Below are 14,342 nucleotides of genomic sequence, written 5' to 3'. Positions count from 1 at the left end.
CTGGGCGGCTGGGCGGCTGAGGGAACTGGGTGACTCTGGAGGCAGGCATGCGGCCCCAGTGGAGCCGAAGGGACTGGGCACCACCACCTTGTGGCTGTGGGCACCACCGTCTCTGAGGGCGTGGCAGTCAATTAACATATTCCCTCCTTATTGGCTGTAGGCACCACCATCTTTGAGGGTGGAACAGTCAATTAGCATATCCCCTCCTTATTGGCAGTGGGTGCCGCCATCTTTGCAACGGCGTGAGGGTCAATTAGCACATTCCCTCTTTATTAGATAGGATAAGCAATACATAATGCTTCTGTTAGTAAAATAACTACCTAATATAGGACTGCCACATTCAGAGGTAAGAATTTCATAAGACATTAGGTACCATTCTAAACAGCAATTCTGAGTTCATTCTCAGTAACCTACTCTTGGAAAGTTAGAACTAATAACAAATCTGACCTCTCAACCCTAGAGCAGAACCCATCTCATATTAGTTTACTAGCTAGTCTCTTGAGTGATATGTTGGTCCTGCCATAACAATTCAGAATAATGGAAGTAGAGATCATGAGTAGGCCAAGAAGACATTATCCTTTTGGTGGCTGGAATATTATGGGAGGTGCTGAACCTGTGTATTTCTGCACATCTTCAGAAAATCCTCCTTTCTTTTGACAAGAAAGGTTCATCATTTTCAGCAATAATCACTTTTCTTTCTTTCTATTTTTTAAATGGCGCTATCCCAAAACTAAGAGATGTCTTTCACTTTGGAAAGTTTACAATGCTCAAGAGAAAGTTCTGAGATAAATAAAATACTAGAAAGTGTATTTCATTTTTATAATTTTTTTAGAGGTTCTCTGTCCTCTGACTAATCTCCCTTAATGACTTCTCAATTGCTCTTTATCTGTAAGATTTTAAGATAAATAACCAGCTCTGCACAGCAGCAGGGAGGAAAATCATCCTCTGGGATAGACAGATAATGGTCAGTCCATTGTTAACTCCCCAGACAGGATTAAGTGACAGCAAGGGCAGACTGTGATGGGACTTCCACCAAACCAAAACCAGACAGTTAAGTCTTTAGGTGCCATCACAGATAAAGCCTTACATTCGAAAGTTTCTATATTCTTCCCTTGCTCTTTATCTTAATAAGAGTTAAGTGAGTTAATATTTATAAAGCACTGAAACAGGACATGTCACATAGGGAAAACAATATAAATTAAGTAGTCAAGAGAAAATGTTTATGGGCCTTGTAAGGAGACCTTTACAAATGAATCTGCATGCAATCCAGAGGTTCATGGAACAAATAATTCCAACATTTACTTTCCTCCCAGGGGTATTATAATGTCTAGCATCTAATAACAAAAAGCCATGAGGATGCAAAATTCCATTATAAGAGTGCTGCGAACATAACAGATGCTCCATAATTTTATTTGGGAAGGGACAGGAAAAAGTAAAGACATGCCAAAACAGATAAAATTAAAGACATAACAGGCAGTTTGCTAGATTGAAAAAAAAAAAAAAAAAAAAAGCATGAATCAAGTAATTGGCTTTAGAAACAAAAGAGCTCAAATACTTATAAGGATTTATAGTCCATAATACAAGCAGAGGCAATAATTTAGACTTAAAGGCATGGGTGCATGTGAAAAACAAGAGTCACTAAAGAACCAATTTGGCCCTAGCCAGTTGGGTCAATGGATAGAGCATCAGCCTGTGGACTGGAGGGTCCCAGCTTCGATTCCAGACAAGGGCACATGCCCAGGTTGCGGCTTGATCCCCAGTAGGGGGCGTGTAGGAGGCAGCCGATTAATGATTCTCTCTCATCATCATTGATGTTTCTATCTCTCTCTCCTTTCCTCTCTGGAATCAATAAAAAAAAAATAAAGATGAGATTTCTTTAAAAGAAAAAAAAACCATTTGGTTGTTAAAATATTATTTTCCCCCTCCTCGTGCCCCTCATCCCCCACACACACCAATTATATATCACAATCCTGGCTAAAGATATAGGTATCTTACCATATTATAGGCTCTATCATGAAAAAAAGAATTTCTAAGGAAATAATCGAAATAAAATTTAATGGAAAATCATTAAACATGGGTACATTGGGAAATAGGTATATGAAGTAAAAAGTACACTGGGCTAGAAATCAAGAGGGCTTATGGATTTAAGGACTTTAGAAAGTATATGCATGATATCTGAGGTCCAAAATATCAAATGAATTTATCCAAAGTCATATTTATTTAGACAAAAAGATCAAGTGGTTTCCCCCACACACACACACACACAAACCAGTGGGGGAAAAATGTAAGAAAACAACTTAATTTGGGAAGAAGGGACAGTGAACAGATAGAAAAAGACCACAGTAAAATAGAAGAAACTGATTTTCTATGCTGCCAACTCCAAAGTGTACAATGACATTAGTTACTACATCTTCTGAAGAGAAAGACCAAGGGAAGGGGGAGGAGGGGGGAATTCACAGCATAAAATCTTTCTTAATTATCCTTTGCTTTTACAGAATTAAATGTGACCATAAATACTGACCATTTAACAGGGGTGGGGAATCTTTTTTCTGCCAAGGGCTATTTGGATATTTATGCCATTCCAGGGTCATACAAAATGATCACCTTAAAAATTAGCCTGCTATATTAGTCAAACATTTAATTGCCTCACCCTTAATGCCTTGGCAAGGCCAGACCAAATGATATTGTGGGCCTTATATGGCCCTTGGGCCGGACGTTCCCTATCCCTGACTTACAACAAGCACTGAAATATTATACATTCTCCAACTTTTCCCTAGCCAAGGATAGGCTAAACTTGCCTCCTAATGTTTAAGTGTCATTCTGGTCCTACTAAAGTCCTCCTCCTTTCTCTTCCCCTCCAATACTTCAACTTCTCAAAATGACATCATTTTCTTCCCTCCAATAAATAGATGAACTAACATGGGACTACAGAAGCACATCCTATCCTATATAATAAAGGGGTAATATGCAAATTGATCATCATGTCCTCAGACAAGATGGCCGCCCCCATGTGGTCACAATATGGCTGCCACAAGATGGCCGGCAGGGGAGAGCAGTTGTGGGCAATCAGGCCAGCAGGGGAGGGCAATTGGGGGCGACCAGGCCAGCAGGGGAGGGCAGTTGGGGGGGACCAGGCTAGCAGGGGAGGGCAGTTGGGCAACCTGGCTGGCAGGGGAGGGCAGTTGGGGGGGACTGGGCCTGCAGGGGAGGGCAGTTATGGGCAACCTGGCTGGCAGGGGAGGGCAGTTGGGGGTGACCGGGCCTGCAGGGGAGGGCAGTTATGGGCGACCAGGCCGGCAGGGAAGGGCAGTTGGGGGTGACCAAGCCTGCAGGGGAGGGCAGTTAGGGGCAACCAGGCCAGCAGGGAAGGGCAGTTATGGGTGACCAAGCCAGCAGGGGAGGGCAGTTAGGGGCAACCAGGCTGGCAGGGGAGGGCAGTTAGGGGTGAACGGGCCATCAGGGGAGGGCAGTTATGGGCGACCAGGCCATCAGGGAAGGGCAGTTGGGGGCGATTGGGCCAGCAGGGGAAGGCAGTTGGGGGCAATCGGGCCAGCAGGGGAGCAGTTAGGTATCAATCAAGCTGGCAGGGGAGTGGTTAGGGGGTGGTCAGGCTGGCAGGCAGAAGCAGTTAGGGGCAATCAGGCAGGTGAGCGGTTGGGAGCCAGCAGTCCTGGATTGTGAGATCGGGCCTAAACCGGCAGTCGGACATCCCCCGAGGGGTCCCAGATTGGAGAGGGTGCAGGCTGGACTGAGGAACACCCCCCCCCCCCCAGTGCACGAATTTCGTGCACTGGGACTCTAGTAAATAACATAAAAGGCTTTAAAGTAAATTTGCTTTAGAACTGAAGGCACAAGTTTAAAAAAGGAAGAAATATTTTAAAAATTCATTCCTTTCATTAACATTTTCCTGATATACATGTAATCAATGAACATATCTTGAGCTCAGAATCACTAGGGCCTGCATTTTGAAATTCTTCCATTCAATTAAGAAAACTGTTTTACTTGGGTAAGGGGGATTATTTCTAAAAGAATAACAAGTCTATCACAGTATTCAGTACACACTTTCTGCAAGACCTACCTTCTCACCACTTGAGTAGAAGAAATAACGCAATCGGACTATGTTACAGTGATCTAGCTTTCTCATGATTTGGAGCTCTCGGTTCTGAAAAGGAAACACAAAAAATATTTTTTAAAGGATAACCACTATTCATCATATTGACTAATATTTCTGAAATAACAAACATTACAAGCAGTAGGCTATAGATATTTTACCAAAAAGTATGGTCTATAGATCAGTGCTGACCTGTAAAGTATTTGTTACTAGTCCATGAACTATTTACTACTGCTCTGCAAATGAAATTAAAAGTGTTTAAAATCTTTTATAGCAATTTGACAAAATAATTTGTATTAATTAACCTTATAATAAAAAGTGGGGTCTATATTCTGTATTTCTTAAAATTTCACTTTTCTAGTAATTCATTTGTATTGTATTTTACAAAAATATCAGTCCTCAATGAATTGAAAATTTTAAAAACTGGTACTTCACCACAAAAAGCTTGAAAAGCACTGTTTTCTAATATATAAGAGATATCTGAAATGAGTTATTACTGCTGTAATTTTTAAAACTATAATAAATATCAAACATCACACCAAATAAATTTGGATGTAAAGAAAACTCTTACAATCTCTATTATTTTCTAAGATACAGTGAAAAATCTGAGAATTAACCCCATTAGAAAGGTTTATTTGCTAAGTTTTAGAGAGTTAAAATATGATATACTAGAAACTGTACAGTACTGATAAATTTATAGACCACACAAGTAAATTTCCCTTTGGGAAGTTTCAAAGTTATGCTCATTCTTCATGGAAAGAAAACATAAAATAATATGATGATCTCCTAACACCATAAATTTTGCAGTATTAATCTGAAGAGTATATATTAACAATATACTTGGGCTGTCAGAAATCAGTTAATAAAGGCTAAATTACATAACAGAGAAAGAACACCAAAGTACCAGTTATGTAGACAGAACATATAAAATTTACAGTTAAAATAATGATTTAGAACAGAACATAAACATAAAATATATGCCTGGAAATCTGGAAGGGAAATGCTATTATGGCTAGAGAAAAAAGTGAAAGGAGGAGTGGGAGACGATCAGCTGAATAAGCAGAACTGTCCTAGAGAAGAGTGGGCTCCAGTTCTTAGAAGGTGATAGCAGAAAGAAGTGAATGTTCCTCCTCTCTAGAAACTTCCAATAAACTATTCTGATTGTTCTCTCAAGGAAACAGGAAACTCAAGAGGACTCTTCTGTCCCTTTAAACTGACTATGAGAGCTGGGTTTATGTGTACAGTGAGTGATATTTAAAGTTTTTTTATAAGACATCAATCATTCATATCATTACTTCTAAAACATTTATAGCTGAAGCAATAATCAAACTTAGTACAGTATAACCGCTTTAACAAAGATAATGACTAAAGTCAGACTCTTTTGCCTGTTTCAGAGGATACAGGAAACTTTGCCAATTTCAAAATTGTGTCCATTTCCATTCCAAATGGAAGCTATTTCTGAAACTATATCTATACTTTGCCAATTCGCATCTAGGTACATGTGGGAGAACTGCCATTAGGCTGAGGTTCACTCCTCTAATGATATATGAATGCTAAGATTGACTTTTTTTTTTTAAACATAGCCAACCAACTATGTTAAAATAAGCTATCTATTTTTCCACACTCATTAGCCAATGTCACAGAGAACTATTAAATGTCCAGATAACATAAGTTGTATAAAAATATATGTAAGTGAAGCAAGTACATGGACCTAAATACCCACCTACCCTTATTCTTCTATTCATATTCTGCTAGAAGCCCAGTGCCTGAAATCGTGCAGCCCTGCCCACCTGCGCACCCTCGCCTTGCTCGCAGCCCTGCCCACCGGCACCAGTCTTTGGTCGTTACGGCAGTAGGGCCACTGGGTTTTTATAACATAGATTCATTTAAAAAGGAGGCTTACATTTTCTCATTTTAAAATTCCCTAAAAGATCCAAAACATAAAATTCATAGAGCAATATTTACAGGTATATTAATCAAGTCAATATTAGGCAAACAAAGTACATGCCTGAAATGTATTTAAATATACAACTATGCCAAGCCTAGCCACTTTTACAGAATTATTCTTTATTAGTTCATTAAGGACATACCAATTCTATAGAAAACACTGTTATTCTACAAATACAGTGCACCTATTCTGTGTCAGGCATCATTCACAATATAAAGGATATTGCAGTGAACAAGACTAACAAAGTTCCTGCCCTCATCAAACTTACTACAGTCTACGGAGGACAGGAAGAAATAAACAATATATTTTCACTTAAAGACGACAGAGAATGATAGAAAAAAGGAAGTCAGAGCAGACCTCAAAAATGAAGTAAAATCTGAACACAAGTCTGAATGATATGAAGATGAGAACCATGTGAAGATAGAAGAGCATTGCAGTGCAGTAATAGGAAACTCCAAATGTAAATACCTAAAGGTGGGGTTGGAATATTTAAAAAAATAGACTAAAGGGTAATGTAGCATGCTAAGTAAAGGGGAAAAGGTAGGAGATAAATTCAGAGAAGTAGGCAGGGGGGTGGGATATGTCCTATAAACTCATAAATCATGATAAGAAATTAAATTTAAATTTCACACTAAATGTAAAGAAAAGCCAATGACGTTTTGACCAGGAAAATGTTATAATCTGATATATCTTTAATACTGAGACTGCATGTAGAAGCTGGGGCTGAAAATAGGCTTCTGGGGGCCAACTGTTCTTTGGGGACATAAAGCAAGGGGATCCAATGGTATATCTATTACCTAGGAAAAAAGTTAGAAAAAAAAAAAGTCATAGGTATAAGGAGTAGTGAATCAATGAGTAGTCAATGAAGTAGAATGAAAAACAGAAGAGCATGTTATCTTAGAAGCCAAGTTAAAAAAAAAAAAAAGTTTTCAGAAAAGGGGAGTAACCATTTACCATGTCAAAAGGTACTGCAAGGTTAAGGTGAAGGCAGAAAACAGATTTGGATATGGCAAATGCAAGATGCTGGTGACTCTTACAAGAGTGATTTTGGTAAAATGGTTGTGACAAAAGCCTGACTACAGTGATTTAAAGTGGGACGGGAAGACAGGAGGAAAGGACTAACAAGTTACAAAGTTCAAAAAGAGGTGAGATTTCCAGCTATGGCTGAATGAAGAGATCTCCGCAGAAACACCTATAAAAAGGACTACATTATAAAAACAATTTCAGAGCTCTGGAAATCATCCAAATGCAACAACAAGTTGATAAGCATTTATTCATGAAAAGCTGCTAGATATTGGAATTAGGACAGTGCGGGCCAGTAGCCTTCTTGCCAGGGAATGTTACCACCCAGCTCAGACAGTTTGGGTAGTTAGTTTTACCAGAGCAGGGTTGGCCATGAAAACTAGGAATTCTGCTTCTAGACAGGGCTATCATCACTTAAACAAGAGAGCAAAAACCTATTTCCAGTGGCAATGGCAGTAAAAATAGCAAATTTGACAAGAAACAAAGTAAAAAAGTCCACAGCTCTGCTACCCTTGGGGATGCAGTCTCAGCTAGGTAAAATGACAGACTGGCAGAACACTAAGAAATTTAACAGGGAGACCCTGGAAGTAAGAGAGACATAAAGGGGCTAAATAAGCTCTCCACATATCCCAGGCTCAGAAGCTGTACCCACACAGGCAGGGGAGACCTACAAGGACCTTGTAGAAAGCGGAAGCCAAACTACTGGAATTTTGAATATACTTTGCAATACATGTACAAGATCATCAAAATATGGTGGAAGCTTTCTGAACTCAAGATGTTTGAACACAATCTCTAACCAATACCCAGCTGACCACTAAGCTATGCAGACAAAGAGTCAACCCCTAAGAAGCTAAAAAATAAAAATTATAATAAAAAATTTAACACAGAATTCAGGGCCTTTGAACTGTGGAGGAGAAATACTATAGATTATATACAGGTAAGTCACAAAAATAAAGAAAAACCCCAAAACAACAACGTTCAGGATGATTTTTAAAAATCAGAACCCAGAATTGCTACAATATATTATTTAAAATGTCCAATTGTCCAAAGAAATGGTGGAACATGCAAACAATAGGAAAAGACCTATAATCAGGTTGTTTTGATTCTTTAAAGCAGTCAGTAGAAACTGACTCTGGGTAGACATAGCTGTTGGACTTGGCAGACAGGAGTCCAAAATGTTGTACACCTTAAACTTATACAATATTATATGCCAGTTATAGTATTATATTTTTAAAAATATAAGATAAAAATATAATTATGTTAAAAGACTTAAAGAAATCCTATTAAAAGTTAAAGAAAAATATGATGACAATTACATAATAGGAAATTTCCATAAAGAAATATTAATTTTTAAAACCTGGAAATACTATAGTTGATCAGCATAACAGAAGTAAAAGATTCACTACGAGCTTAAGATTTAAGATGGCATTAAAAAAAATCTCTGAACTTTAAAATAGAGAAATAAAAATTATCCAACTGAAAGAACAAAGAGGGTAGAAAAAGACTGCAGAGAAATGAACAGAGCCTCAGAAACCTGCTATAGGGTAACATCATATTTAACAACATATGTATAAAGGCCATATCAGACAAAAAGAGGAAAAAGGAGAAAAAAGTATTTGAAAAAATAATTCCTGGAAACTTCCAAAATTTGATGAAAAACACTAACCTACTGAACCATACAGCTTAATGAACCCCAAAAGGATAAACACAAAGAGATTCACATCTAGGTATATCACATTTGAATTGAAGCCACAAAGAAAAAAAAAAAAATCATGAAAGCAGTAACAAAACAAAAATTAGATTCATCACATACTTGAGAAAAACAATATAATTAACAGCTGGCTAATTATCAGAATAATTGAGGTCAAAGGCAATAAAAAATATTTAAAATGCTGAAAGAAAGAAAAACACCTGTCAACCAAGAATGCTATATGTAGAAAAATTATTCTTCGAACATGAAAGGAAATATGGACATTCCCAGATTTTAAAAAAGATGGAGAATATTCTACAGTAGAAGGCCTGTCTTTAAGAAATACTAAAACAAGTCTCTCAGGTTAAAAGGAAATGACACCAGAAGGTAATTTAAATCCATGAGGAGAAATGAGAGCACCAGAAATGGAAAATATAAATGAGAAGATGTAAAAGAATGTATGTATTCTTTCCTTCTCTTAATTTCATGAAAAACATAAATTGTATAAAGCAGTTATGATAATAGTATATTATTAGGTTTATAACAAACAGATGTTATACATATGACAATAGCGAAAAGAATGAAAGAAAAATAGTTATATTAGAGGAAAAATGCTACATATTTTACTGGAATTAAGTCAGTATAACCTAAAACAGACTAATAAATTGAAATGCATATTGTAATTCCTAAAGCAGCCACTAAGAAATTTTTAATATTAAAAATCAACACTGAACCTAAAATGGTACACTAAAAAAGATTTGTTAAACACAAAAGAAGGCAATAAATGAGAACAGGGGAACAAAAACAATGAGAGGGAGAGAGAGAGAGAGAGAGACAGAAAGAGAGAGAGAGAGAGAGAGAGAGAGAGAACAAGGAGCAATATGGCACAAGTAATACCAACCATTTAAAAAACTAAATGAAATGTGATTAACTAAGCATACAAAGATAGAAATTGTTAGGCTGGATAAGAAAGAAAGCTCCAACTATATTCTCTCTATAGTAGACATACTTTAGGTTCAAAGACACAATTAATTGCTTAGAAGTATAAAGGTGAGAAAAGATGACACACAAAGAGCAACCAAGAGATGTGGAAGAGCAATGTTATTAGCAGACAAAGTAAATTTAAAGAGACAGAACACCATTTTCCTAGAGGATAAAGCCTAATTACTTCATAATCTAGACCCTCCTTATCAACTTAATCTTATCTTCCATTCATGACCAATGTGATTATAACTAGATTCCACTTCTCACTCTTTCTGAATATATTATTTCATTCCCAATTCTAAGCCACTGCTCACACTATGACTGGAATGTCTCCATGCTCCCTCTGTGGCAGTCGGACATCCCCCGAGGGCTCCCGGACTGCGAGAGGGCACAGGCCAGGCTGAGGGACCGTGCCCACCCCGTGCACAAATTTCGTGTTACATTATAGTCATTGTAGAGAAATACACACACACACACACACACACACACACACACACACACACACACACACAGGTGCACACAAAAAACTTGTCCAACTAGTTTACCACAAGTGCCTTAAGAGCAAAAGCTGAATTTTGTATCTTTCTGTATCACCATAGAGCTCTCAAAGTGGGTTACTTTGTCTTTCACAAAATAAATTCTGTTTCTGTAATTACTTCTACCTTAAAACTTGCTGTACTCGTAAACCAGTATTATCCAAACTGTGGGTCCTAGCTAATCAGCACTGAGAAGCCAGAGGGGAAGGAAAAAAGAACAAAACAGAATAATAGAACTTTAAACATAGTAAAAGTACAGATTTTTTCATTAAACTTGTTTTATTTTCCATGCACTGGGCTGCAATGTAAAATGTATTCTTTTACTATAGGACCATGGTTAAAAATTTGAAATCCATTGTAGTAAACAATCTAATTATAAAGGCAATTTTTTTTTCCAATATAGAAAAGATAAAGTACATGTAAACTAGATTCTTACTAATCATTCTGATCTAAAAAAACAAAACAACTACTCAAGATGTAATAACTATCACATCAGTACAAGAAAACCTGAGAGGCACATTTAAAAAAAAATTATACTTTTGTTTTAACTCATAACTGTTAACATATAACATGTATCTCCCTCTAAACCAGACATGGAGACTGTTGTTCATTCTTACATCATTTGACACCCCACACTTACAGAAAAAAGGGAAAGAAAGGGGAAAAAATTCCTTCTAGATGCTAAAAGCCTGGAGAAGGGATTCCCAAAAGGGTACTTTATGTACCCCATGTAAAGTTCAATAAAGGAAAAGTGAACTTTTAGGTGAAGTAACAACCAGCAAGCTTAATACTGTGGGTGTATGGGTAGGCAGCACATGGCTACCATTTTTTCTTCTTTGCCGAATTTCACTCTGCCAAGAGATCTTTTCCCCCACTATAGAAAGCTCCATTTTCATAAAATCTAGCAAAATAGGATCCACTTCACAACTTTTGCTTCAAGGACTATTTTCCCAAAATACATTTTCTTCAAAAAATGAAAATTATCCAAAATTCCACCATCTATCCTTAGTAATCATACTAGAATTGAAAGTGTTTAATTTATGTCTAAATCTTTGATTCCACAGTAAATTCAGACACCACGTAAGACCCTACAATTGGATAGAATATCACCTCAAAATAACTCCATTTGTACAAAAAATAATTTGAAACCAACTATGGGTCAGAACCACGGCCCTAAGTACACAAAAATTCATAGTCCTTAAAAGTTTCTATTTTCAATATGTAAGCAAACCCAATAGTTACAATACAATGTGAAAAGTCTATCTCACTCAAAAAGTGCTATATATAAACAAGAGGCCATTCATGCACTTGGGGACAGGGGGTGTCCCTCAGCCTGGCTTGTGCCCTCTCGCAGTCTGGGAACCCTCGGGGGATTAGGCCCGATCCCACTGGGGATCAAGCCTAAGCCGGCAGTCAGACATCCCTCCCATAGTCTGGGGCTCTTGCAGTCTGGGACCCCTTGCTCCTTACCACCCGCCTGCAGCAGAGGCAGGAGAGGCTCCCACCACCACTGCTGCGCTCGCCAGCAGTGAGCCTGGCTTCTGGCTGAGCGCACTGACCACCAGGGGGCAGCTCCTGCCTTGAGCGTCTGCCACCTGGTGGTCAGTGCACATCATAGCAACCACTCATTCCGCCATTTGGTTGATTTGCATATTAGGGTTTATTATATACGATGAGGACAAGATCAAAAAAAATTTTTTTTCTTAGGGGTCAGGTAAAAAGTCTTAAATAGAGTGCTAAAAAGCCATAGAAGTCACTGATGTATTCACTGATTATTGTAAGCAAGAGATTTTGTTTTGGGTATGAAAAAAAAAAAGTTACTAAAAGAGGTGGAAATGGAACCAGTGAAAATGAAAGGAAGAGAATGGCTTTGAGAGGCAGAAAAAGTTATTTGATCACCTACTGCTATTGGTTTGGTAAGTGCAAGGAGGGGAGTAATGACTATCAAGCTTCTGACTCGTGATTATTAACATGGCAGTAGAGTTCACTGGCTTAGGAAACTATTTTGGAAGCAGGAAGGGTTGAGTTCAGTTTGGGACACATTCAATTTGAAATGACTGAGAGACAAGAAGTAAAAAGGTCTAGAATGCAATCTGATAATCTTATTTGCAAGCAAGAGGTCTGAAAAGTTCTTGAAGCCACGGGAGTTGGTAAAATAAATCTGTAAAATAAGAAAAGAAGTGGTCAGATGCTCCAGCAACTGAAAAATCTATATAAATGACTCTAAGAAAAAACTTCAGGTAGTATAACCTAGACATATTTTTGATGAGGGTGCCAAGAAAACTCAATACAAATAATCTTTTCAACAAATATAGCTTGCAAAAGCCCCTTGGGCCCTTTATATCTGACATACAAATTAATTCTAAAGCGATCATAGACCTAAATGTAAGAGCTTTAAAAGATAAAACTCTTGAAAGAAATAATAAATCTTTGTACCCTTAGACAAAGATTTTTAGGTATAACACCAAAAGTACAAACAACAAAAGAAAAAATAGATAAACTAGACTTCATCAAAACTAAAAACATTTGTGCTTCAAAGGGCACCATCAACAAAAAGGAAAGATAAGCCATAGACTGGAGAAAACATAATATAAGATATATCAAATAGGGATCTGTATCCAAATTAAAAAACTCTATTCAACAATTAAAAGACAAATCAATTTTAAAATGATAAAAGGAAGAACTTATGGTCTTCAGTCCAGCATGTAAGGAGCTTGGATCCAAGTGATCCCTCGCATCTTCACAACAAGCAAAGAGCTGAACAAACTGGAAATCAACAATTCTTCTTAAATCCAGCAGAGAAGTGAGGTCACAGGGCAAACCACTGTCCTAACAACAAGAAACCAACTGGCAGATATACCAAATCACAGCTTATTGAAACAAAAGACCAGGAGCTTTTGCCTAGGAACCCAGTACCAGTAAAGGAAAACTTGAATGGTAACTGATGGAGAGGCAGTGTGAACAAGTTCAAGAGTTAAGAACTCCAGGGGGGAACCACACTTTTCTCAGTTTTACCTTGAAGAGGTCTACTAGATTTTCACAGTGAAGATCTCAGAAAAATCTGCTAGAAGATGGCTGAGGGAAAAAGGAATCATTTTAGGCACTTTCTGTTCTCCGTAACACTTAACTCAAGGAAAACTATTCTACCATAACTAACTGAACTGAGGGAAAGGAAATACCCAATTCTAGGCTTCTCTAGACTTCCAAATAGAGGGAGGAAAAGACCCAAATCCAACCTCATCTAGCTTTCAATGTGGAAGCAGGGAACTATAAAACAGCCACCTTTAGCCTTTGCCTCACCTAATGGGGGGTAGGGTGAGGGACAAAAAAATCTGAGAAGCTCTTAATTTTAAAACTACAACACTTCTGAAGGGGGTTGAGGGGGGCAGGAAGAGATTAACTAAAGAACTTATATGCATATATGTATTGCCCATGGACACAGGCAATAGGGTGGTGAAGGCCTGAGGTGGGGCAGGAACTGGGTGGAGGGGGGGTAATGGGGGATAAAAGAGGGGACATCTGTAATACTCGCAACAATAAAGATTTTAAAAAAGGAAGAACAAAATATCTACAATACTTCCCTTACCACCACATAAATAGGACTCCTCTATAACATGTAAATGCTATGGAAAAAAATGCATGTCTCAGACTTTATCTAAAAAGAATTCTCTTGGGAAATCTAAAGACAACAAAGAGAGACAAAATAAAAAGACATCAGAGGAAATTTTAGCTTCTGTCACCTCAGTAAGCAAACAAATAAACACAGTTTACATCCTGCCAGATACACATAAAACCTCACACTAAAGATCTATTTATCTAAGTAAATTTTACTGAATATATGTCATCTCTAGCTTTCGATAAAAAATTACAGGAAATATTTTTTTTAAAAATCAGAACACGAATGCACACAGCAGACATCAGAACCACTAAAATATACCAGAGTTGTTGGAATTACCAAGCCAGGAATTTAAAACAACTATGATTAATTACTATGCTAAGGGCTCTAATGGAAAAGTGGTCACACACAAGAATAGATGGGTAATGAAAGCA

At 37.6% G+C, this 14,342-nt stretch overlaps 1 protein-coding gene across 6 annotated transcripts in view; it reads right to left on the bottom strand.

The window, feature by feature from the left end:
• GSK3B (glycogen synthase kinase 3 beta) overlaps nt 1–14,342 on the bottom strand; it is a 181,349-nt gene that overhangs the window by 87,830 nt on the left and 79,177 nt on the right. For all 6 annotated transcript variants that reach the window (XR_008555580.1, XM_028153352.2, XM_028153347.2 and 3 more), the window contains one exon: nt 4,079–4,162. Coding sequence is in view for 5 of the 6 variants with exons in the window: in XM_028153352.2 (XP_028009153.1) it covers nt 4,079–4,162 (84 nt within the window). In the remaining variant the exon portion in view is untranslated. The remainder of the gene's footprint in view (nt 1–4,078; nt 4,163–14,342) is intronic.

Source organism: Eptesicus fuscus, chromosome 3, assembly GCF_027574615.1.
Source record: "Eptesicus fuscus isolate TK198812 chromosome 3, DD_ASM_mEF_20220401, whole genome shotgun sequence".
Lineage (NCBI taxonomy): Eukaryota > Metazoa > Chordata > Mammalia > Chiroptera > Vespertilionidae > Eptesicus > Eptesicus fuscus.
Note: the sequence above shows the minus strand (reverse complement) of the source record. Positions and strands in the feature narration are given on the sequence as shown.